Genomic DNA, 26,177 nt, shown 5'->3' with positions numbered 1-26,177 from the left:
AGCTTTGTGTAGTTTATGAAGATTGTTACAGTGACAATGAAGCAAGACAAGCATAGTCAACAAAGACAATAAATAATTCGCACCAAAGAGAATATTCCTACTTTGTACTTGTCATAGCAGGCCATCAATGACGCCAACAGACTTGGAATGAACTTTAATCAACCTTGTTTTGTTGATGAAATTGGTGTTTGTTTGGAAATAATGTTGCCGCGAATACGTACTGTACATGCAATCATTACAATAAGATCCTAAAAACACAGAAAATATGATTTAGTATAAACATTTGTCTTACCAAGTAAAATCAAACTTGGGTCGCGGGCGTGCCGGAGCCCATCCCAGCTATCGTCGGGCGGGGAGGCGGGGCACACCCTGAACCGGTTGCCGACCAATCGCAGATTTCTGTGAACAGTAACATTTTTGTAAAATACAAATGTTTTCATCGATTCATTACAATAACATGAAAACAAATCGCCATCATAGTTTGTCATTTAATGCCGGCCGTTTTTCAGAAATTGGGAGCGCCGGGTGCCAGCCAATTTTGACAGGTTTTTGAAGGCCGACAGAAAATGGGTGTTCTATAGCCCAAAGAAACATGGAACCTCCTTCTTTCTTCAGGAAAATAACAGTACGTTTCTAGCTTTTACTGCCGTTTAGTAGACAGCAGCTAAACATTGGCAAGTTTCTTGAAAAAGACCCGTTCCCAAGAAAAAACAGAGAAGGAGCTTTTGTCAAACTGCATTTTAAGCAAAACTTTCACTTTGATGCAAATTGGTTTTTTTTGCTTTTATGATAGCTCAAATATCGAAACAATGATTTCCAAGTATAACAAATGCATTTTCAAATGGATGATGCACGAACTTTGAAATATGTCCAGCGCATGTGGGACTCTTCGGGGTTCCCGGTCAGCAGACGACCAGCAATGAACAGCCCCACCGCTGCGTCATTCACTTCCTGTCAATGATAACAAGTAAACAATTAGGATACAAATCAACCATATTGCTGCAGTGTGAAGTGGAGAAAAATACTTTTTTCATTTCTCATTTGATCCGACCCAGTCACTCCGAGAGCGAACCTCAACGTCTTCACTTCCGCCACCTCCAGCTCTGCTTCCTGTTGTCTCTACTCCGTCCATCATGGCCGGTAACCTCACCACTGTCTTCTACACTTTGCCCTCCATCCTAGCAGAGACTCTTCTGTCACATAGCACACCTGCCACCTTCCTCCACCCGTTCCAACCCGCTTGGACCCGTTTCTTCACTCCCCATTGCTCTGGACGGTCGACCCCAAGTATCTCAAGTCCTCCACCCTTGCCATCTCTTCTCCCTGTAGCCTCACTCTCCCCCCACCACCCCTCTCATTCATGCACATAGATTCTGTCTTACTGCGGCCAATCTTCATTCCTCCGCTTTCCAGTGCATGCCTCCATCTTTCGAACTGTTCCTCCAGCTGCTCCCTGCTTTCACTGCAGAACATCATGGTCCACGGGGATTCCAGTCTAACCTCATCTGTCAGCCTATTCATCACCACTGCAAACGGGAAGGGGCTCAGGGCTGATCCCTGATGCAGTCCCACCTCCGCCTTAAACTCCTCTGTCACACCTCACCGCTGTCCTGCTGCCCTCGTACATGTCCTGTGTTATTCTAACATACTTCTCTGCCACGCCAGACTTCCGCATGCAGTACCAAAGTTCCTCTCTGGGTACTCTGTCATAGGCTTTCTCTCGATCCACAAAGACACAATGTAGCTCCTTCTGACCTTCTCTGTACTTTTCCATCCACATCCTCAAGGCAAATAATGCATCTGTGGTACTCTCACACTTGCATCTCCTACTCTTCCTTCTCTCTCATTTTCCTCATTCATCAACTCCTCAAAATATTCTTTCCATCTGTCAGCACACTGCTGGCACCAGTCAACATATTTCCATCTCTATCCTTAATCACCCTAACCTGCTGCACATCCTTCTTAACACTATATCTTAAAGATTGACCTCATGAAACGCTCACAGTGCTTCGTTTCTAGCCATATCTATTTAAAGGTCAGATGACAAAGATGTTTGTCATGGGTGTACCCTAATTTACCCCGTGCATTTAACCTCCTGTCTCATTCTTTCTGGTCGACAGTTCGTTGTAGCTTGTTGTCAGGTTCCAGCGTTCCTTGTTTCCACGTCACCGACTCATAGTAAGACTCGACCCTGTTCCGATGATCGACCTTGCCTCTTTGCCTCACGTTTTTGGGATAGCGTTGCCTTTTCGGATTGCCTGCCTGTGTACCGACCTCTGCTCGTTTATCAAACCTCTCTTTTTGGAAAGCGTCCATCTGTATTGGAGTCGTGCATTTTGGGTCCTGTCCTCTGTTCCGTTCACGACAGAACGAACTGGCCATAACATGGACCCAGCAGACTTAGACCCGGTGCGCAAAGCACCGGGTCTTCAAGCGCAGGGTCAACGCATATCGAAGCAGGATGAGCAGCTTGCTGCCCTCCACCTTCATCTAAAGGGACACAGTTTGAAGTTCTACTAAATATGGTTCAGAAGAAGGAACCAGCTGGCACAGCACCCGATGCAGCCACTGTACCATCGTTTCCTTGTGAAGCAGTCACCATGCCGGTCTCAATCCACTGGCTCGCGTCACCACGGATGAATCCATGCGACCGGGCAGGTTCCGTCTCTCCCCTGAGGAGCGTCAACGCCGGCTGAGGGAAGGGCGGTGCTTCTACTGCGGTCAGGTCAGTTGGGTCATTCCGTGAACAACTGTCACGTCAAGGTTGCCGGTGCCGGTAACAAGGGTACGAGAGCGGGGAGTCTAAATTTCATGAAGGAAAACCCTACCCGGGTTCTTCCTAAAGTGACACTATGCTCTCCAGATCGAGAGATTCATACATCTGTATTGATTGACGCAAATTTACTCAACTCCCTCCTCGTTAGACGTATGCACCTTAGAACCTTTCAAGTAAAACGCCACCGCAACACCTATGCTGCAGACGGCGGTTTTATGGGCAAGATCGCTCACCGCACCCAAACACTCACATTGACATTTCCTGATTCTCACTTGGAACGCATTAGTTTTCATGTTTTTGACGCTATGAACCCTAACCCTTATTTTAGGGACCCCGTGGTTGACATTACATAACCCCCACATTGACTGGTCCTCTGGGCAGGTTATGTCATGGGGCAGCAATTGCACCCAGAACTGTTTCAAGCCTCCATGTAATGTTCAGGCATATGTTTCTAATGAAATTCCAAAGACCCCATCTGGGGATCCTGACTTATCTCAAGTGCCCACCTGTTACCAGGACATTCAAGACGTTTTTTACAAGTCCAGAGCCAAATCCCTCCCACCCCACAGACTTTATGACTGTCCAGTTGACTTGCTGCCTGGAACCACACCTCCGCGGGGAAGGTTGTTCTCTCTTTCAGGGCCGGAACACTAGGCTATGAGTTTGTGGAAGAATCACTGGCAGCCGGGATCATTCGCCCCTCTTCATCCCCTGCGGGAGCCGGATTTTTCTTTGTGGACGAGAAGGACAAGACTCTGCGACCCTGTATCGATTACCGGGGTCTCAACGACATAACGGTGAAAAACAGGTACCCTCTTCCTCTCATCTCCACCGCCTTTGATGCTGCTACGCCAAGGCCGGTCCTACAAAACCGCAGCTGACCGTAGGAGGACACCGGCGCCGAACTACAAAGTGGGTCTCCACCAAGCATATTCCACTCCGGGTGGAGTCCAGGAAGCTCGCTCCCAGGTTTGTTGGGCCCTTCCCCATCACAAAGGTCATCAACCCTGTCACCATGAAGCTTAGGCTCCCAAGGTTAATGCGGGTCCACCCTGCATTTCCCGTCAGCCTGCTCAAGCTCGCCCGGGACTCCCCTCTGGGGTCAGTTCAAATTCATATTTGTGTGGCAGCATAGATAACTGCTCGCTTTATAGCGCAGCCATTTGCTAAAATCATTGAATCAACGTTAATGTACACACAGCAGCCCATATTGAGAGAAAAAAACAGAATTGCTTGGGATCTGGGTATTTTCACGGTGCGAGTGTGATTGCCAGGTGAACCTGGGTATTTTCCAGTTCTTTTTGATTGGCGATGCTCAAATCACCACGAGCGCCTGCACCCCGGTAAGCCTTACCCCAGTTTATCTGCATAAATTGTATTCTTAGCAGTCATTTCGTACATTTTGGTGTAATAAAGTCCGTCTTTTTCAACTTGTCAATGAGTAAACGTATCTGTGTGCCTTAAGGTAATTTTATATCCAACTATTTCCCTGGGGGAGTTGGCATGTTCTCCCTGTGCCTGCGTGGGTTTTCTCCGGGCACTCCGGTTTCCTCCCACATCCCAAAAACATGCATGTTCATTGAAGGTTCATTGAAGACTCTAAATTGTGAAGGGGAGTGCGAATGGTTGTTTGTTTGTATGTGCCCTGCGATTGGCTGGCAACCAGTTCCGGGTGTGTACCCCGCCTCCTGCCCGGTGTTAGCTGGGATAGGCTCCGGCACGCCCGCGACCCCAGTGAGGAGAAGCGGCTCAGACAATGGATGGATGGATATTTCCCTGGGTGGAATTCGCAGGGCGGTGCCAGCTGAACTTGGCTTCGGCATTGGCTTAATTCACTTAATACCAACATACAGGAAAAAAACTTAAATGTGCGAAGCCTACGGTGAAAACAGTGAAGAAGTGGAGCAATGAAGCAAAGATAGAGCTTCAAAACTGTTTAGACTGCACAGACTGGAGTGTCTTTGAAACTTCAACTGGCAGCCTGGATGAATATACGGACACCGTTACATCCGATATCAGTTTCTGTGAAGAGGTTTGTGTGCCAACAAAGTCATTTTGCACATTCAATAAAAACCAAACAACAAGCCATGGTTAAGCAACTTGGCCAGGCTAAAGAGGACGGCTATCGAAGTGGGCAGAGAAGCCTGTATAGAAACCAGCTGACTAAAGAAATTAGCATCGCAAAGAGAAATTATGCAGTACAGGTAGAAACACAGTTTACCGCTAATGACTCTAAATCAGTCTGGCGTGCATTACAATCGCTTACCAATTACAAGCGACCATCCCCCCAAGCTTAGAGCAATAAGGGACTGGCTGGTGACTTGAACACCTTCTACTGGAGATTTTAAAAGGACACTTTCACACCCCACACTGACATCTGTGCTCATGAAGTCCTTTGAAAGCCTCATGCTGGACTGTCTGACGAGTGTCACAGGTCCCCTGCTGGACCTCCTTCAGTTGGCATACCGAGCAAACAGGTCTGTGGATGACGCAGTCAACATGGGACTGCACTTCATCCGAGAACACCTCGATGGCGCGGGGACCTACGCGACGTTCCTGTTCATGGACTTCAGCTCTGCGTTCAACACCGTCATCCCCGTACTCCAAGCCAGGACCTTATGCTTACATAGAAAAAATAAACAAACCCAAAAAAGGCATTGTAGTGTTCATACTTAGATTTACTTTGAATGGGAACACCGTTGTTTTGTTGATCACCTTTTTTCAAAGTCTGGTGTTAATTTTGTTGTGGCGATTCTCAGGACACATCTGAGGTGTTAGCTGGGATCACTTAGCTGGGATCTGTAGGATGTTTTGTTGGTGCACATCACACTCACTAAAAGTCTGTTCACACACATATGTAGAGCCAAACACCACCAGCATTCTCTGTGCCATCTTCCGGATTTGGGGAAATTTGTCTGCGCTTCATGAAGCATAAAACTCATCCAGTTTGAGAGTTGAACTTCTCTTTTAACACAGTATCACATTGGAGATCAATCAGTTCCATCATCAGCTCCTGTGGTGCTGTTTCAGGGTCTTGTGTGACTGAATCTGGGATGGCAGTTTGTCAGAGCCTGCAATCTTGATTTTAACCGCTAAGCTGTAGCCATCAGTTGGTTGTCCGCATGCTCGGTAGAAAAGTGACAGCCGATGTTATATTCCTCGAAAACCGCAATGGTTTCTTAACAAATTAGACATACAGCCTTTGACCAGACTTCAGTGAAAAAGTATTTTGTAGTCCATTCTCTATGAAACACTCAGCACGCACTGTTGACTTTTCTTTTCTTTGGCCCACTCATGGTCGAAGAAGGGTCCAGAGAGCAGTGGCAGAAAGTAAAAGTCAAGTCAATGTTTCACTCTACCAACTGCGCTACCTGGTGGAACCGCTCGGCATTACAGGACAAGGTCAAATACGATTTGAGCGATTCTGTACCAATCTTTGGTGGGCCGGATGTGGTCCACGGACCGTAGCCAATGTCGTGCCATCTCTGTCGGGCCAATGACACATTATTCGTGCGCTCGCTGTAGTCGTCTCGCCACTCTGCACAACTTGCATATCTGTTCACGATGAAGACCGGCCACTCGTGATTGAAAAGTATCGGCACTACTAGTCACTTTTAACTGCATAAATGTCTTGAGGTCACTGCAGCAGAATATTGTTCTATGAGGCATTTCAAACTGCTCTAAATTGCTGGAGGACATCATTGTCAATTTTTTTTTGTAAAGTATCGGCATAACCACATTAGTGCTGGTATCCTTTTACTGCTCCTGTCCTGGGTCGTCCCCGGGGTCTCCTCCCGGTGGGACGTGCGCGGAACACCTCACCGGGGAGGCGTCCGGGAGGCATCCGAATCAGATGCCCCAGCCACCTCATCTGGCTGCTCTCGATGCGGAGGAGCAGCGGCTCTACTCTGAGATCCTCCCGGATGACCGAGCTTCTCACCCTATCTCTAAGGGAGAGCCCGGACAACCTGCGGAGGAAACTCATTTCGGCCGCTTGTATCCGGGATCTTGTTCTTTCAGTCACGACCCACAGCTCATGACCATAGGTGAGGGTAGGAACGTAGATCCACCGGTAAATCGAGAGCTTGGCCTTTCGGCTTAGCTCCTTCTTTACCACAACGGACCGATACAAAGTCCGCATCGCTGCAGACGCCGCACCGATCCGCCTGTCGATCTCCCGTTCCGTTCTTCCCTCACTCGTGAACAAGACCCCAAGATACTTGAACTCCTCCACGTGGGGCAGGATCTCATCCCCGACCTGGAGAGGGCACGCCACCCTTTTCCGACTGAGGACCATGGTCTCAGATTTGGAGGTGCTAATTCTCATCCCAGCCGCTTCACACTCTGCTGCAAACTGCTCCAATGAGAGTTGGAGGTCACGGCTTGATGAACCCAACAGAACCACATCATCTGCAAAAAGCAGAGATGCAATACTGAGGCCACCGAACCGGACCCCCTCTACACCTTGAAATTCTGTCCATAAAAGTTGTGAACAGAATCGGGGACAAAGGGCAGCCTTGGCGGAGTCCAACCCTCACCGGAAACGAGTCCGACTTACTCCCGGATATGCGGACCAAACTCTGACTCGTACAGGGACCGAACAGCCAGTATCAGGGGGTTCGGTACCCCATACTCCCGAAGCACCCCTACATGACTCCCCGAGGGACACGGTCGAACGCCTTCTCCAAGTCCACAAAACACATGTAGACTGGTTGGGTGAACTCCCATGCACCCTCGAGGACCCTCCAGAGGGCGTAGAGCTGGTCCACGGCCAGGACGGAAACCACACTGCTCCTCCTGAATCTGAGATTCGACTTCCCGACGGACCCTCCTCCATCCCTGAATAGACCTTACCAGGGAGGCTGAGGAGTGTGATCCCCCTGTAGTTGGAACACACCCTCCGGTGCCCCTTCTTAAAAAGGGGGACCACCACCCCAGTGTGCCAATCCAGAGGCACTGTCCCCGATGTCCACCCGATGTTGCAGAGGCGTGTCAACCAGGACAGCCCCACAACATCCAGAGCCTTTAGGAACTTGCCACCGAGGAGCTTTTAAACCACCTCGGTGACCTCAAACCCAGAGATCGCAAAGCCCGCCTCAGAGAACACACACGTCCTCATGGAAAGGCGTGTCGGTGGAGTTGAGAAGGTCTTCAAAGTATTCTCCCCACCGGTTCACAACGTCCCGAGTCGAGGTCACTAGCGCCCCATCCCCACTATACACAGTGTTGGTGGTGCACTGCTTTCACCTCCTGAGACGCCGGACGGTGGACCAGAATTTCCTCAAAGCCGTCCGGAAGTCTTTCTCCATGGCCTCACCGAACTCCTTCCATGCCCGAGTTTTTGCGTCAGCGACCACCAGAGCTGCATTCCGCTTGGCCAGCCGGTACCCATCAGCTGCCTCAGGAGTCCCACAGGCCAAAAAGGCCCGATAGGACTCCTTCTTCAGCTTGACGGCATCCCTCACCGTTGGTATCCACCAACGGGTTCGGGGATTGCCGCCACGACAGGCACCGACCAGCTTACATCCACAGCTCCGGTCGGCCGCCTCAGCAATGGAGGCGCGGAACATGGTCCACTCGGACTCGATGTCCCTCGCCTCCCCCGGAACATGAGCAAAGTTCTGTCGGAGGTGGGAGTTGAAACTCCTTCTGACAGGTGATTCCGCCAGACGTTCCCAGCAGACCATCACAATACGTTTGGGCCTGCCACATCGGACCGGCATCTTCCCCCACCATCGGAGCCAACTCACCACCAAGTGGTGATCAATTGACAGCTCCGCCCCTCTCTTCACCCGAGTGTCCAAGACATGCGACCGCAAGTCCGATGACACGACGACAAACTCGATCATCGAACTGCGACCTAGGGTGTCCTGGTGCCAAGTGCACGTGTGGACACCCTTATGCTTGAACATGGTGTTCCTTATGGACAATCCGTGGTGAGCACAGAATCAGAATCAGAATCATCTGTATTTGCCAAGTATGTCCAAAACACACAAGGAATTTGTCTCCGGTAGTTGGAGCCGCTCTAGTACGACAACAGACGGTCAATTGACAGAACACTTTGGAGACAGAAAGACATTGACAAAAAACAATTGTGCAAAAAGATGCAGAGTCCTCTAGCACTGAGAGCAGTTCCAATGACTAATATCGCAATAGTCCGGTGCAATGACCATTGTGCAAAGGGCGCCGAGACTTCAAGGAGTGTATGCGGTTTAAAGTGACGAGTAGTGCGATAATCTGGGACAATGGTTGTGCAAATGTTACAGATACTCCTCAAACAGTGTGCAATGGAGCAGATGCAAGACGACTACAGTGAGTGCACGAGTAATACATAATTGGCCCCACACAAATGTGACAACGAACTCAAGTCCAAAAATTGCCAGCTTGTGGTAATGGAATTATAGGTTAGGTGTTTAAGAAGTCCAATAACATAACACCGGTCGGGTTCTGATCGGGGGCGTTCCTCCCAATCACGCCCTTCCAGGTCTCACTCTCCTTGCCCACGTGAGCATTGAAGTCCCCCAGCAGAACGATGGAGTCCCCAGCGGGAGCGCTCTCCAGCACCCCCTCCAAGGACTCCAAAAAAGGTGGGTACTCTGAACTGCTGTTTGGTGCATAGGCACAAACAACAGTCAGGACCCGTCCCCCCACTCGAAGGCGGAGGGAGGCTACCCTCTCGTCCACCGGGGAGAACCCCAACGTACGCTCGGCGCCTCTCACCGTGGGCAACTCCTCAGTGGAAGAGAGTCCAACCGCTCTCGAGGGGACTGGTACCAGAGACTATATCTAGTCGGAACTTCTCGACCGCACACACCAGCTCGGGCTCCTTCCCTGCCAGACAGGTGACATTCCACGTCCCTAGAGCCAGCTTCTGTAGGATCGGATCCGGGGATCGGATCGCCAAGGTCCCAGCCTTCGGCCACCGCCCAGCGCACACTGCACCCGACCCCGATGGCCCCTCCCACAGGTGGTGAGCCCATGGGAAGGTGCAACCGGTGCGAGTTTCTTTATTGGTTACCTTTTCTCAGAGTAAAACGAACATGCATTGGTTTGTGTAGGAATAATTTATTGAGGTGGTTAGGGTAACAGCGCCAACTCTCCAACAAGGTTCAAACTCATAAATTCAATTTCAAATGATCCTATTCAGATTCATTTTTGAAATGCAATGTTTCAAATGAAACAATACAAAATCTAATTGTTTTTCAAATTCAGTTTTTGAATGCAATTGTTCAAGTGTAGAAATTCAAATATAGAATAAATATATAGAATAAGATCAGAAATTAAGTTGTGTGTAATCATGTGAAATGACAGTAGTAAACATACCAACTGGTTTTATTGAATCCTTTGTACAAAAGGATTTTGTTTGCAATGACAATTTCAAGAGGCCGCACGTTGGCCGACTGGTTAGAGCCCCAGCCTCACAGTTCTGAGGACCCGGGTTCAATCCCCGGCCCGTGCCTGCGTGGCTTTTCTCGGGGCACTCCGGTTTCCTCCCACATCCCAAAAACATGCATGAACTGGACACTCTAAATTGCCCGTAGGTGGGAATGTGAGTGCAAATGGTCGTTCGTTTCTGTGCCCTGCGATTGGCTGGCAACCAGCTCAGGGTGTCCCCCGGCCAATTTTGCTCTCATCCGACCAGACTATATTCTCCCGGTCTTTAACTGGCTGGTCCAAATGTTGTTCAGCAAACTTGAAATGAGCTTTGACGTGCTTTTTTTTCCCTCCAGCAATTGTGTCTTGCGTGGTGAGCGTGGATACAGGCCATGGGCGGCGGACAACATCACTCACAGTTTTCCTTGTGACAACAGTACCTGCGAATTCCAGGTCTTTTTGAAGCTCTCCACAGGTGGTCCTTGGCTCTTGAACAACTCTTCTGATATTCTTTGCACTCCTCTGTCAGAAACCTCGCGAGGAGCACCTGATCGAGGCAAATTTATGGTGGCACGATTGGCTTTCCACTTACGTATTATGGCCTCAACCGTGCTCACTGGAACATTGAGAATCTTAGATATGTGCCTGTAACCAATGCCATTGAGATGATTTGCAAAAAATAGTTTGCAATGGTCTTGAGACAGCTCTCTGCTCTTACCCATCGTGAGATGTCTTTTTTTTTTTTGTCCTGTTCGGCTGTTAGGTCAAGCAGAATGGAAAATCTGTATCCCTTTTATGCCGAAACAGTTTTGCGGTGTCACAGTGGAGTATTTAAGCTTCCGCTGTGGTATGATAATTGAGGTTTATTGAGAATCAGACTCGATCAGTCGAACAGAACAAAGTTTCTAGAAGGGAGAGAGAGAAACAAAGACAAAAGACAAAAGACAAAGCACTAATTGTGAACAGGATGAGAGAAGTCAATCATTCCATTATCTACAACAATGAAACGTTAAATATGAGTGCTGCGTGGGGCTGCACTGCTACACCCAGTGAGGAAAGGACAGGACAAGATAGAACAGGACAAGGAGCATGAAGGACAAGGGTCGTGAACCCGGCTGTACAACTGAAGTGTGGTGCCATTAATTATGTCAATTCTAAAAGTGTACAGGACGAGAGGATAAGTGAGGGGATACACAAGCGATTTGCATATTCTTAAGTTATTTGTTGCAGTAAGGGGTGTGTGCCTGCGGATACATGCAAGTGCGTCGATACAATTTTACATGCACAAAGACTGACAGAAGTGTCCTGTCATTGCTGTGGCCGCACCGCCGCGTCTGAGGACCCCACCCAATCAATCGAGGGGCGGGATCAGGCCCAGGGGTCCACCTGAGAGCAGCTCGGCGGACGGGACACGTCCCACGCCGGGGGACCCAGGGCGGTCCGCCGGCCCCACCGAGGCGCCCCGACAACCGGCCACCCAGCAGGGGCCGCAGGGACCCGATGCCACCCCCCCAGCCAACCATCCCACCCCACACGGCCCGACCCCCTCCACCCCAGGAGGCCTGCAGGGCCCAGCCCGGGGCGGGAGAGTGTCCCTTTTCTGTTGGAAAGGAGGGCGGATACGGGCACCCGACAAGGGAACGATAATGGGGTGGTGGGAGTACCCAAGGAGCAGCCCCGGGCCATGAGACCTTTTTGTAGGCCATCAATTAGGACTGAACCAGCTGATATTCAAGAGGCTGGATTGCGGTTTGATTATTGACAGATTTTCGGTGTTGTCTTGGCTTTCCAGGCCTTTTTGCAACTCTGTTATACTTTTTCCCCTGTGTCATTTCACATTTTGCACACAACTTAATTGCTGAGCTTATTTCCTGTGCTTTCTTTGTATGTATACATTACTTGGGATGTTCCCGAAAATGTTCTGGTGACATTTTCAGGTCAATAGCAGCTTGGTATAAAGTATATATAGTGAGAAATATGATGACGTGTTAAATACTTATTTCAACCCATAGAAATAATAACCCACAATAGCTAATCGGGCTAATATAGGGGCTACAATTCTGTCATTTGATCGAGGCATAATGCGCTCCTGAAAAACAGTGCCCGTTAAAAAAAAGCTCACGGGAAACAGAGCAGTGTTGTAAAAAAGCCATGGATTACAAAAATGACAGATGATGCATGCAAAAAGAAAACGAAAAGGACAAAATATGTTCAAATGCAGTACAAAACGTAAAATGACCCAATGTTATATGAACTAGTAAGAAAGAACATTCTATCACAAGAAATCTGGAGAGTATTAAAATAGTATATAAAAATGGTTTCCCAAAAAAGAAAAATGCCCTGAACATTTGATAAAGGATCAAAATTGAGATGTAGCTCATGAGTTGAATGAGATAATTGGTTGTGACCGAGCAAAAGAAATTCCTCAGCCCAGGAATATCGATTTCAAACTCTTCAAAATAAAAAAAATAAATACAGTTTAGATATTGACATGGTATAAATAAAAGTTATTGTAGATAACATAGTACAACCATTCATAAATCTGTAATATCTTTTCAAGCTGCTATTTTTTTTCCCCTGAAAAAAAAAAAAAGCATAAGTTTCCCAACTATAGAGCAATATCTATACCTCCACAGTTTGAATTTTGTTTGAGGAACATTTTTTGAGATACAAACTTCTGTGGGAAAATCAATGCCTTCAGAGCAATAAGGACCACCTCAACGGCAGCCAGGCAGGGAATTTATGGAGGGAGTAGCATGTACAATACCGAATTTGCCGTTGGCATTGTCATAGATCTGAAAAAAAAAAAAAAAAGAATTTGACACTCTTGATTATGGTATACTTATGGAAATATTACAAGGATGTCGTATAAGCGGATGAAAATACAAAACTTCCTTTATTCAAGAGTGGTTTGAAATCAGACAGAGTTGTGATGATCGACAGGGAACTGCTGTTCTTCGACAAGAACCAGTACAAAACAAAGATGGGTCTCTATTTTAGCTGGGACTTTGTGGGATGCCGACGACAATGACCTGAAAATGTGCGGTTCGCTTGCGTTTCAAACTTAGGGACTGAAAAAAATACAGGATGCAGGTAGAAACATTGGAAACTGCATAAGTATTGGACCTTTTGTGTTCATTTGACTTCTGGGACACATTTGTACAAAGCTGGTATTTTGTTTTACATGACGAATTGAATTTCAATCTGTCGTGTCGAAATTGGTGTTTATGCTTTGAAGGATTTGTTGTTGTTTTTTTGGGCTTAACTGTTTTTTAAGATCAGCGTAGGCATAAGAAGCCATGGCCTCACCCTACACCCGTGAACGAAAGCTGATCGAACAAACATGCCGTGAGCGAAACTAATTTGCAAGCTTCTTGATCACCGCGATTCTCACCAGAACGCGCGTGTGTTTTAGCCCCATTCTGAGAAGAGAATCTTTGTCCACAAACGGCACAGGCAAATGGTTCTTTCCAGTGTGCGTTCTTGTGTGTCTTTTTAAGCTTCCCTTTACGGAGAATCTTTGACCACAAACCGAGCAAGCGAAAGGTTTCTCTCCAGTGTGCGTTCTTGTGTGTCTTTTCAAGTGTCCTTTCCGAGTGAATCTTTGACCACAAACGTCGCAGCAAAAAGGTTTATCGCCAGTGTGTGTTCTTGTGTGTATTTTTAAGTCTCCCTTCTGATTGAATCTTTGGGCACAAACTGAGCAGGAAAAAGGTTTCTCCCCAGTGTGTGTCGCTGTGTGTCTTTTTAAGCTTCCCTTTACAGAGAATCTTTGACTACAAACTGAGCAGGCAAAAGGTTTATCACCTGTGTGGGTTCTTGTGTGTATTGTTAAGCTTACCTTCTGAGTGAATCTTTGACCGCAAACTGAGCAGGCAAAAGGTTTATCGCCAGTGTGGCTTCTTGTGTGGATTTTTAAGCTTCCCTTCTCAGCAAATCTTTTCCCACAAACTGAGCAGGCAACCGGTTTCTCTCCAGTGTGTGTTCTTGTGTGTATTTTTAAGCTTCCCTTGACAGAGAATCTTTGACCACAAACTGAGCAGGCAAAAGGTTTGTCTCCAGTGTGGGTTCTCGTGTGTATTTTTAAGCTTCCCTTTTCAGAGAATCTTTTACCGCAAACTGAGCAGACAAATGGTTTCTCCCCAGTGTGTGTTTTTGTGTGAGTTTTTAAGTTCCCCTTCTGCGAGAATCTTTGGCTACAAACTGAACAGGCAAAAGGTTTATCTCCAGTGTGCGTTCTTGTGTGCTTTTTTAAATTTCCTTTTTCAGAGAATCTTTTACCACAAACTGAGCAGGCAAAAGGTTTTTCACCAGTGTGGGTTATTGTGTGTGTTTTTAAGTGTCTCTTCCGTGTGAATCTTTTACCACAAACGTCGCAGGGAAAAGGTTTCTCACCGGTGTGGGTTCTTGTGTGTATTTTTAAGTCTCCCTTCCGAGAAAATATTTGGCCACAATCTGGGCAGGCAAAAGGTTTTTCTCCAGTGTGTATTCTCATGTGCTGTTTCAAATTGCTCTTAAAAGCAAAAGTTTTCCCACACTGAGAACATTTCCATTGTTTGTTGTCAGTGTGACATGTCATATCGACTTCAGACTGTTCGTCATCATCATCGTCAAAAGAGCGTGACGTGTCGTCACTATCTGACAGTGGAGCGAAGAGGCCGTCTGCTTGTGATCCTCCACAGTGGTCTTCCCCATCACCTTCGGTTGTCATGTGTTGACTTGAGCTGCTGCACGGAGGCTCCGCCCCTCTGCTCTCCTCACTTTGACCTTCATCTTCACTCTTCAAAGGGACACCGGTCGATGGAAACTTGGCTATATCCTCGTTCTCCTCCTCTTCCTGTTTGATGTGGGTGTGCTCTTCGTCCTCTTCTTCTTTCATGTAAGGGGGCTGTGGGTCCTCTTTGATGTGGGGGACCTCTTCGTCCTCCACTTCCTCTTTAATGTGAGGGGGCTCTCGTTTCTGCCGCTCAGAATGAAGATCATCACTGATATCTGGAAGACAAACACATGGTTTGATGAAATCAATCATGTTGTGACATCAATGTTGTGTATATTGATATTTAGATGAGGTTATCAGGAGAGCCAGATGAGTTAATAGTAATTGCAAATAAAAAATAGGCAACTCAACAATATCAACAAAATGTGAAAAAGAATCAAATAAATTGCTTTAAAAAAGTACCAACGATGGGATGGATTTGATCCTATCCATGGTTACCCATGGAAAAGCTTGCCTACTCCCAATTTTCTGTTAAATGGCAAATATATACAGCCCCCCCTCCCCCCAAACGTATTGGAACGGAAAGGTCAATTCCTTTGTTTTTGTTATACACTTGAGGCATTTGGGTTTCAGATCAAAAGATGAATATGAGACAAAAATTCTGAATTCCCGCTTTTATTTCATGGTATTTAAATCTAGATGAACTTCAGAAGGTGGGTCATTTTGTTGGGATCATTTCATACATACGATCATGAGTTACATAATCAATAAAGACTAGTGAGACATTCCAGAGGCCGCCATCCAAACCAAAGCCATGACATTACACACACACAGTGGGTACGGAAGGTTTTTCAGTCCCCCTTACATTTTTCACTGTTATATTGCAGCCATTTGTTAAAAACATTCTTTTTTTCCTCAATGTACACACAGCACCCCATATTGACAGAAAAAAAACAGAATTGTTGACATTTTTGCTGATTTATTAAAAAAGAAAAACTGAAATTTCACACAGCCATAAGGATTCAGATCCTTTAAGATGGTTCTACACCTTCATTGGAGTCCAGCTGCGTTTCATTATGCTGACTGGACTTGATTCGGAAAGCCACACCCCTGTCTATAGAAAACCTTAGCGCTCACAGTGCATGTCAGACCAAATGAGAATCACGAGGTCAAACGAAATGCCTGAAGAGCTCAGAGACAGAATTGCGGCAAGGCACAGATCTGGCCCCGGTTAAAAAAAATAAATGCTGCTGCATTTAAGGTTCCTAAGAGCACAGTGGCCTCCAGAATCCGGAAATGGAAGACGTTTGGGATGACCAGAACCCTTCCTAGGGCTGGCCGTCCGGCCAAACTGAGCAATCGGGGGAGAAGAGAGGTAAAGAAGAACCCAAAGATCACTGTGGCTGAGCTCCAGAGTTGCAGTCGGGAGATGGGAGAAAGTTCTAGAACGTCAAGCATCACTGCAGCCCCCCACCAGTCGGGGTTTCTCAGTGCAAGACGCGTGAAAGCCCGCATGGAGTTTCCTCAAAAACACTCGTGGTGGGCAAGTGAAGCCTCATGAAGCACTGAGGCTGTCCTAGCAATTGGGCAGAAAACGCGTCAAAGCTTCAGTGACGGTGACATCTGGTGGACAACTGAAGCCATAGCAACCTCTAAAGAGCAACCCTGAAGCACAGGCAGTTTCCCATGACAGCAATAAAAGTTCAGAAGTCCGTATGGTCATTCAAGTGTTTTCTTCATTCATACCAAATCGATGCTCTCCCCCATCCTCTAAAACACATTCCAGATTAACCCAAAGAATAAATGCAAATTATATGAAATGTTAAATATATTTAAAGCTTGGAGCTTGATTTAAAAACTGTACTAAAAGATCCTTCCTACTTTGCAAATGATCAGAAACATTGTTTTGTGCGCGTGTGTGGTGCTCTTAAGGAAAACCTTTCAAGATAACGGTTTGTCATTTGAGGACTTGTATGCTTGACTTGCCAAAATACTCTCACTCTCCAAATCTCTCTCTCCTCACAACTCCATTTTGAAGCATAACGATGCTTCTTATATAGCGAGTATGATGCCAAACCACTCAAATCCGTCAAGCTGTCATTGGCTCAGAATGCGTTGAAACGCCATGAGCCAATGAAAAGCTTCGAAACATTTTGAAGGAATGAAGTGCGAAGCGAAACAGCAATGACGTTCGAAGCTTCAAACGTCATCGGTGCTGCGACACGGCGTTTCGAATCACTCCGCTTCAGGAAGAGCTATACAAGCTCCAAAGCCTCGGTATCATTTGCCCATCAGAAATAAGATTTTCTGATCCTATGAGACCAAGACAGAACTTTTTGGTCTTCATTCTAAGCGGTATGTGTGGAGAAAAGCAGGCACCGGTCATCACCTGTCCAATACAGAGCCAACAGTGAAGCATGGCGGTGGCAGCAACATGCTGTGGGGGTGTTTTTCAGCTGCAGGGACAGGACGACCGGTTGCAATAGAAGGGAAGATGAATGACGCTAAGTACAGGGATATCCTGGACGAAAACCTTCTCCAGAGTGCTCAGGACCTCAGACTGGGTCGAAGGTTCACCTTCCAACAAGAAAACGACCCCAGCACACAGCTAAAATAACGAAGGAATGGCTTCAGCCGGGTGTGAAGCTCCAAATCTGAGACCATGGTCCTCAGTCGGATAAGGGTGGAGTGCCCTCTCCGGGTCGGGGATGAGATCCTGCCCCAAGTGGAGGAGTTCGAGTATCTTGGGGTCTTGTTCACGAGTGAGGGAAGAACGGAACGGGAGATCGACAGGCGGATCGGTGCGGCGTCTGCAGCGATGCGGACTTTGTATCGATCCGTTGTGGTAAAGAAGGAGCTAGGCCGAAAGGCCAAGCTCTCGATTTACCGGTCCATCTCCGTTCCTACCCTCACCTATGGTCACGAGCTGTGGGCTCTGCTTGCCTGGGATCCCCTCAGAAGAGCTAGAGGAAGTGGTTGGGGAGAGGGAAGTCTGGGCTTCCCTGCTGAGGCTGCTTCCCCCGCGACCTCTACCTCGGATAAGTGGAAGACAATGGATGGATGGATGGCTTCAGAACAACTCTGTGACTGTTCTTGAATGGTCCAGCCAGAGCCCTGACTTAAACCCAATTGAGCATCTCTGGAAAGACCTGAAAATGGCTGTCCAACAATGTTCACCATCCAGCCTGACAGAACGGGAGAGGATCTGCAAGGAGGAATTGCAGAGGATCCCCAAATCCAGGGGTGAAAAAGACCCAAAAAACTCGTGGTCGTATTAGCTCAAAAGGGTGCTTCTACTAAATACGGAGCAAAGGGTCGGAATACTTACGGCTGTGTGATATTTCAGTTTTTCTTTTTGAAATAAATATGCAAAAATGTCAACGCTTGGTTTTTTTTCTGTCACTACGGGGTGGTGTGTGTACATTAATGTGGGGGGGGATGAAGTTAAATGATTTTAGCAAATGGCTGCAATATAAAAAAAGTGAAAGATTTTAGGGGGTCTGAATACTTTCCGTACCCACAGGTGTCTTGGCTTTCCATGCCTTTTTGCATGTGTTCAATCCCTTTTCCCCTGTGTCATCTTATTTTGTTCCATTTTCTTTGTATGTACGGATTACTCGGGTTGTTCCCAACATCTGGTGAAACGTTCAGGACAACAGCACCTTCGGAAGTATCGTAAGTGCGAAAAAGGGTGGCGTGTTAAATACTTCTTTCAGCTGCTGTACTGTATCGCGGAATGAGCAGCAGGTCAAACACGCCTCAATATGCCACGACCTTAAGACATTTTATTTAGCTGACGCATGTCATAAGCAAGCGTGGATGATTGCACTTGAAAAAAGGAAGAAATTCGAGTCAAGGAAATCATCGGACAAAAAGATACCTGAAATCTACAGCAGAGTACAAAAGTACAGTAAAATCAGAATGTATTTGCTAAACCAACCTGCTGTGCATCGCACAATTTGAGGCTGCGGAGCGAACGCAGCATCGGGGAGTTGTGGCTCCTCCTCCTCGTACTCCGCCATCCTTCTTGCACACATTTTCACACGACGATCACAAGACGTTAATTTCCGCTCTAGAGGAAAGCAGGTGCAAATCGGGCATGTGAAACAATTGTATCGACGTCAAGATTTGGACATTGTGGGTGGAGCAGTACGTTAGTTAAGTTGGCAAAGCGCCGAAGTGGTAGACGTGCTTCCTGTCAACGAGAGGAAACAGTAGAACGTTAAATTACGCGTTGTAGGTATGCTACTAAATCCACAAAAACGGCCACCATTTTCTTGCCGTTTCGCTGTGCCGGAGTCCGGACAGGGATTTAGCGGAGGTCCGCCAAAATCGCATTCTCTCAAAGCATTTTCGTTTTGGAAATGTTCAATTGAGATGAGATTTTATGTGGTTTGATGAAAGATGAAAATCTTCCTCGATTTTGGTGTCCAAACATCACACGTTCATAGAATTTGGACACGACCGATCATTTTATGGACGTGATTCACTATTTTATTTTTGCTTTCTGTTAAGTTTTAAGTAATTCTGACGATTGGTCTTGGTGTGAAACCGGTTTGAGGAGGAAGAGCGTCTGAAGAGGAGAGAGGCGGCTGCTGCTGAGCTGTTTTCAAATACAAAAATAGGGTTTTGGTGAACGATATTGGACAAAAGCGAGCGGAAGAGCCCGGGGGGGTGGAATACGGGTGACACCTGGGCCTGGTCCGGGTGGTCGGATGTGAGGATCGATCAACGACATGAGGGAGGAAAAAAAGCAAGTCGAAGAGTCAGTTGGCAGGTAGGCTCAACTGTGGCAAGTAGGTATGAAACCGCAAAGGATGACTTCAAGGAACGATGAGGTAGGAAATCGAAAATGTGGTGGTGGAGAGAGACTTTAAAGTGATTCTTTGGTTTAGTGACGAGAATGAACTCGCAGAAAAGGTCCTGTTAAAAGTGACTTTGGTCGTTAAAAGCAATGAGTCAAATGGCATGATTGTTAAGGGAGGGGAATTTACTATTATTTGTAAAGATGAGGAGAAAAGGGTGCAAAAGCGAGCAGGATGAAGGAAGTAGGAAGGTATCAGGTCAGGGTCAACCATGGCAAACAGGTCCTAGGCGAGGGACCAGACAAAGCACGGCTCAAAGACCGCTTATGAAGAAGACAAATTATGGACACAGGTTTCCCTTGCCCGGACGCGGGTCACCGGGGCCCCCCTCTGGAGCCAGGACTGGAGGTGGGCCTCGAAGGCGAGCACCTGGTGGCCGGGCCTGCACCCATGGGGCCCGGCCGGGCACAGCCCGAAAGGGTAACGTGGGTCCCCCTTCCCATGGGCTCACCACCTGTGGGAGGGGCCATAGGGGTCGGGTGCAATGCGAGCTGGGCGGTGGCCGAAGGCGGGGGGACCTTGGCGATCCGAACCCCGGCTACAGAAGCTGACTCTAGGGACGTGGAATGTCACCTCTTTGGCAGGGAAGGAGCCCAAGCTGGTGTGTGAGGTCGAGAAGTTCCGACTAGATATAGTCGGACTCGCCTCCACGCACGGCTTGGGCTCTGGTACCAGTCCTCTCGAGAGGGGTTGGATTCTCTTCCACTCTGGAAGTTGCCCACGGTGAGAGGCGCCGAGCAGGTGTGCGTATACTTATTGCTCCCCGGCTCGGCGCCTGTACGTTGGGGTTCACCCCGGTGGACGAGAGGGTAGCCTCCCTCCGCCTTCGGGTGGGGGAACGGATCCTGACTGTTGTTTGTGCCTATGCACCAAACAGCAGTTCAGAGTACCCACCCGTCCTTGGAGGGGGTGCTGGAGAGCACTCCCGCTGGGGACTCCATCGTTCTGCTGGGGGACTTCAATGCTCACGTGGGCAATTGACAGTGAGACCTGGAAGGGCGTGATTGGGAGAAACGGCCCCCCCGATCAGAACACGAGCGGTGTTCTGTTATCAGACTTCTGTGCTCGTCACGGATTGTCCATAAGGAACACCATGTTCAAGCACAAGGGTGTCCACACGTGCACTTGGCACCAGGACACCCTTGGTCGCAGTTCAATGATCGACTTTGTGGTCGTGTCATCGGACTTGCGGCCGCATGTCTTGGACACTCGGGTGAAGAGAGGGGCGGAGCTGTCAACTGATCACCACCTGGTGGTGAGTTGGCTCCGATGGTGGGGGAAGGTGCCGGTCCGACGTGGCAGGCCCAAACGTATTGTGAGGGTCTTATTATTATTATTAAATCAGTTTATTTTTGAAAGGGGACAATGCAATTTCATAAAACACATGAAGTACACATGGTTAAAAAAGCCAGAATTAGCCAGAATGCTAGTTTTCATCTGTAGTCCCCTGGCCATGATGTAAAAAAAGCAGTAAAATACATCTACAAGACAATATAATACAGGATAGATAATCAAAGTATACTATTAAGAGAGAATAAAACCATAATTTTGAAAAAAGAAAATAAAACCAAAAACGTCTGCTGGGAACGTCTGGCGGAATCCCCTGTCAGAAGGAGTTTCAACTCCCACCTCCGGCAGAACTTTGCTCACGTTCCGGGGGAGGCGGGGGACATCGAGTCCGAGTGGACCATGTTCCGCGCCTCCATTGCTGAGGCGGCCGACCGGAGCTGTGGCCGTAACGTGGTCGGTGCCTGTCGTGGCGGCAATCCCCGAACCCGTTGGTGGATACCAACGGTGAAGAAGGAGTCCTATCGGGCCTTTTTGGCATGTGGGACTCCTGAGGCAGCTGATGGGTACCGGCCGGGCAAGCGGAATGCAACTTTGGTGGTCGCTGAAGCAAAAACTCGGCATGGGAGGAGTTCGGTGAGGCCATGGAGAAAGACTTCCGGACGGCTTCGAGGAAATTCTGGTCCACCATCCGGCGTCTCAGGAGGTGAAAGCAGTGCACCACCAACACTGTGTATAGTGGGGATGGGACGCTGCTGACCTCGACTCGGGACGTTGTGAGCCGGTGGGGAGAATACTTCGAAGACCTCCTCAATTCCATCGACACGCCTTCCCATGAGGGAACAGAGTCTGGGTTCTCTGATGCGGGCTCTCCTCTCTCTGGGGTTAGGGTCACCGAGGTGGTTAAAAAGCTCCAGGTGGATAAGATTCGCCCAGAGTTCCTCAAGGCTCTGGATGTTGTGGGGCTGTCCTGGTTGACAAGCCTCTGCAACATCGCGTGGACATCGGGGACAGTGCCTCTGGATTGGCAGACTGGGGTGGTGGTCCCCCTTTTTAAGAAGGGGCACCGGAGGGTGTGTTCCAACTACAGGGTGATCACACTCCTCTCTGGTAAGGTCTATACAGGGGTGCTGGAGAGGAGGGTCCTTCGGAAAGTTGAATCCCAGATTCAGGAGGAGCAGTGTGGTTTTCGTCCTGGCCGTGGAACAGTGGACCAGCTCTACACCCTCGGCAGGGTCCTCGAGGGTGCATGGGAGTTCGCCCCACCAGTCTACATGTGTTTTGTGGACGTGTCCCTCGGGGAGTCCTGTGGGGGGTGCTTCGGGAGTATGGGGTACAGAACCCCCTGATACGGGCTGTTCGGTCCCTGTACGACCGGAGTCAGAGTTTGGTCCGCATATCCGGCAGTAAGTCGGACTCGTTTCCGGTGTGGGTTGGACTCCGCCAAGGCTGCCCTTTGTCACCGATTCTGTTCATAACTTTTATGAACAAAATTTCTAGGCGCAGCCGAGGCGTAGAGGGGGTCCGGTTTGGTGGCCTCAGTATTGCATCTCTGCTTTTTGCAGATGATTTGGTTCTGTCGGCTTCATCAAGCCGTGACCTCCGACTCTCATTGGAGCAGTTCGCAGCAGCGTGTGAAGCGGCTGGGATGAGAATTAGCACCTCCAAATCTGAGACCGTGGTCCTCAGTCGGAAAAGGGTGGCGTGCCCTCTCCGGGTCGGGGATGAGATCCTGCCCTAATTGGAGGAGTTCAAGTATCTTGGGGTCTTGTTCACGAGTGAGGTAAGAACGGAACGCGCGATCGACAGGCGGATCGGTGCGGCGTCTGCAGCGATGCGGACTTTGTATCGATCCGTTGTGGTAAAGAAGGAGCTAAGCCGAAAGGCGACGCTCTCGATTTACCGGTCCATCTACGTTCCTACCTTCACCGGTGGTCACGAGAGCGAAAGAACGAGATCCCGGATACAAGCGGCCGAAATGAGTTTCCTCCGCAGGGTGTCCGGGCTCTCCCTTAGAGAGAGGGCGAGAAGTTCGGTCATCCGGGAGGAGCTCAGAGTAGAGCCGCTGCTCCTCCGCATCGAGGGAGATGGATGAAGTGGCTGGGGAAAGGGAAGAGTGGGCGGCCCTGCTAAAGCTACTGCCCCCGCGACCCGGCCTCGGATAAGCGATCGAAGATGGATAGATGGATGTAACTTCACACAGCACCGGTTATGATTTTTTTGTTTTTAAATAAGCAGAGTGAGGGCGAGACAGCGGGAAGAATTGTGAAACAGCAAAATAAATGATCGCTATGAAGAGACAACATTCATTGCAGGTGTTACACACGGAACAATGGGAACAAACAAAAACAAAGAATACAAATAAGAGTTAGAGCAGCAGAAAATCATCTTCAGCGCAAACAATGAACATGGGAAGCGGTGAGAGACGACCTTTCTGCTCAAGCCAAAGAAGATTTCACGGAATGCAAAACGTTGATTGGAAAATGGCAAAATACAGAGATATGGACAATCCAAAATGTATTTTTTTATAATCCATGCAAAAATGTAGATCGGAAACAAATTCGAGGACAGCCAAAGGAGTGATAAAACTGTATAAAATGGTCATTAATGGAAGAACATTTAATTTCTTAGGGTTCAAGTAAAAATGGTTACTACTTTATCTAGCCCCTATAAGGTGGAAAATGGGACGCCGCAGGGCAGTGTTACCAGTCCGTTGTTGTTTCCTATGATGATTCATGTCATTATTGCAGAAATAGACCGAGATATAGGAAAGACGTTGTTTGCGGATGATGGAGGCAATAATATTGAGTTTATCCAAGATACAGAAAGCAATTGGGGTGGTGGAGAAAGGGTCATGCGGTTGGGGGTTTAAGTCGCACTGGATGGCATTTCGATCAAATACAGCAGACGCTGGGCGGCGTGAAGGCAGCGGGTAGACAATTCGAAACACGGTCCAGGTTTGTGCGAGTGTGGCGTAGAGAAGAGCGTTGAACATGTTATGGTCAAAGGTCGAGGGAGGCCTAGAGAGGAGTTGAAGAGAAGTGGGGTCCCAGCGCTTCATCGGAAAAACGTACTGTTCGCTTCAGAAATGCACCTCAAAGCTTTCTTTCAGTTGCTTGAAGGAAACGAGATTGAGAAGGAAAAGTTTCTTGTTTTTTTGTTTTTTTGGGCGGACGCCGCCATTGACAAATCTGAAAAGGGCCTTTTTAGACCTCACAACTCAACTAATAAGACTAACATTCAGGCATTATTTTTTTTTTTGCTACCAAAGCGTCAAGGTTTCGGTCACAAAATGTCCTAAGGTTACTATTTCAGTAGCTCAGACAAACAAAGCTGACAAGAGGGAATAGAGTTCTTGCCGATATTGTGGTCCGCACTCCTTGTCGGCGGGTAGGAGGCTGCAGAAAGATGAACGCTTGACGCTCACGCGTCTCTTTGTTAGCATGCTAAGCTAAGCTAAGCTAGGCCGAGAAGCTTCAACGTCTACCGAAACGATTGCAACCAGACGAGGAACTTAAACCAAATTATGTTGGCGTTCAGCAAAGTATTGACGGACTTACTGCGACGAGGATTCAGCACGTTCTGTACAAATTCGGGAAAGTGCGTGTGGTTACGGGAAAAAAATGAACCTTCTTGTTCGTCGTCGTCGTCGTTTTCTTCTTCTTCGTTTTCTTCTTGTTCTTGTTCTTCTTCTGCTTGTTGTTCTTCTTCTTCTTCTTGTTCTGCTGCTTGTTCTTCTTCTTCTTCTTCTTCTGCTTGTTCTTCTTCTTCTGCTTGTTCTTCTTCTTCTTCTGCTTGTTCTTCTTCGTTCTCTTCTTGTTCTTCTTCTTCGTTTTCTGCTTGTTCTTCTTCTGCTTGTTCGTCTTCTTCTTCGTTTTCTTCTTGTTCTTCTTCTTCGTTTTCTTCTTGTTCTTCTTCTGCTTGTTCTTCTGCTTCTTCTTCTTCTTCTTCTTCTTCTTCTTCTGTGTTTATTAGCGGTTGACAGACCTACTTATCGGTGCATTACTTCCACCAACTGGACTGGAGTGTGAAACGTGAGCTTGTACAGCCGATCCATTTTCAACAGCGGTCATCCTGGTTAGGGTCACAGGATGCTGGAGCCTCTCCCAGCTGACTTCGGGCGAAAGGCAGACGACGCCCTGAACTGGTCGCCAGTCATTCGGAGGGCACATATGGACACGGACAACGAATGAACCATTCGCACTCACATTCATACCGTCGCTGGGTGGGAACTGAACCAAAGTCAGGCGAGTGGACCTCTGCACCATCGGTGACCTAAATCATGACATAAATCAAAGGAATTGGATCCAAATGCGTTTCTCAGGTAATAACTTTGATTTGGATTGTTCCAGTGTGTCAAGATCGTCATATTGACTGGGACTTTCCGCCGAAGTTCCGCCGTGATTGTGCAATAGCCCAATTGTTTGTAATGTCAGCTCGTCTAATTCGGAATAGAGGCGCAATATGAGCAATGAATTTCATCCGGTTCAGTTGACAACAGATTTGACATCAGAGATTCAAATTTGCAGAAATACAGCCAATTTCAAGTTATTCAAATATTAGATCACAGGAATTACATGAGTTCTTGATAAGCAGAGTTCTTTTGTCAAATCCAAACCCACACGAATGATACAGGTAGTGGATTTCTATCGGAAATGTAATGAGATCCAACAGGGGACTCTACAGGCGAACAATGCAGAGAAAAAGCAAAACAAAGCACCGACGAACATTGCTAAAGGAGACCGATGAAAAGGTCTGCTGTGTCCTCGCCACCTCGTACACCTCGAGGTAGGGCTTCCTGGCCAATTCCAATGAAGTTGGGACGTTGTGCTAAACATCAACGCAAACAGAATACAATGATTTGCAAATCCTGCTCGACCTATATTTCAGTGAATACACTACAAAGACAAAATATTTCATGTTCAAACTGATCAACTTGATTGTTTTTAGCAAATAATCATGAACTTAGAATTTGATGGCTGCAACACGTTCCCGCACTCTTTTACGACGAAGCCACGCTGTTGTAACACGTGCAGAAGGTGGTTTGGCATTGTCTTGCTGAAATAAGCAGGGGCGTCCGTGAAAAAGACGTTGCTTGGATGGCAGCATATGTTTCTCCAAAACCTGTATGTACCTTTCAGAATTAATGGTGCATTCA

General features: G+C 47.8%; 1 protein-coding gene across 6 annotated transcripts; it reads right to left on the bottom strand.

The window, feature by feature from the left end:
• Position 1: 1 nt before the first annotated feature.
• On the bottom strand, positions 2–24,787 carry LOC133473703 (gastrula zinc finger protein XlCGF57.1-like). 6 transcript variants are annotated; one of them, XM_061765309.1, is made up of 5 exons: positions 24,580–24,740; positions 18,808–18,939; positions 13,992–15,142; positions 859–951; positions 2–399 (listed from the first exon to the last, which is right to left on the bottom strand). In XM_061765309.1, the coding sequence occupies exons 2-5, from the start codon at positions 18,902–18,904 to the stop codon at positions 340–342; spliced, it is 1,401 nt and encodes a 466-aa protein (XP_061621293.1). In that variant the 5' UTR covers positions 18,905–18,939; positions 24,580–24,740; the 3' UTR covers positions 2–339. The 6 variants fall into 6 exon arrangements, with proteins under 6 accessions (XP_061621293.1, XP_061621294.1, XP_061621292.1 ...); XM_061765310.1 differs by lacking the exons at positions 2–399; positions 859–951 and adding an exon at positions 11,706–12,945; XM_061765308.1 differs by lacking the exons at positions 2–399; positions 859–951 and adding an exon at positions 19,021–19,062 and having other exon boundaries at positions 13,028–15,142; positions 24,649–24,781.
• Between the last annotated feature and the right edge of the window lie 1,390 nt (positions 24,788–26,177).

Source organism: Phyllopteryx taeniolatus, unplaced genomic scaffold (assembly GCF_024500385.1).
Source record: "Phyllopteryx taeniolatus isolate TA_2022b unplaced genomic scaffold, UOR_Ptae_1.2 contig_36, whole genome shotgun sequence".
Classification (NCBI taxonomy): domain Eukaryota; kingdom Metazoa; phylum Chordata; class Actinopteri; order Syngnathiformes; family Syngnathidae; genus Phyllopteryx; species Phyllopteryx taeniolatus.
The sequence above is the reverse complement of the archived record's forward strand: the minus strand, read 5'-3'. Positions and strand labels throughout refer to the sequence as shown.

Bases quoted from the DNA above. Each gene is read 5' to 3' on its own strand.
- LOC133473703 (XM_061765307.1), bottom strand. From the start codon at position 18,904: ATGTGTGCAAGAAGGATGGCGGAGTACGAGGAGGAGGAGCCACAACTC. The intron at 15,143-18,807 runs GTTGGTTTAGCA...TTTGTCTTCCAG, and splicing joins AATTGTGCGATGCACAGCAG to ATATCAGTGATGATCTTCAT.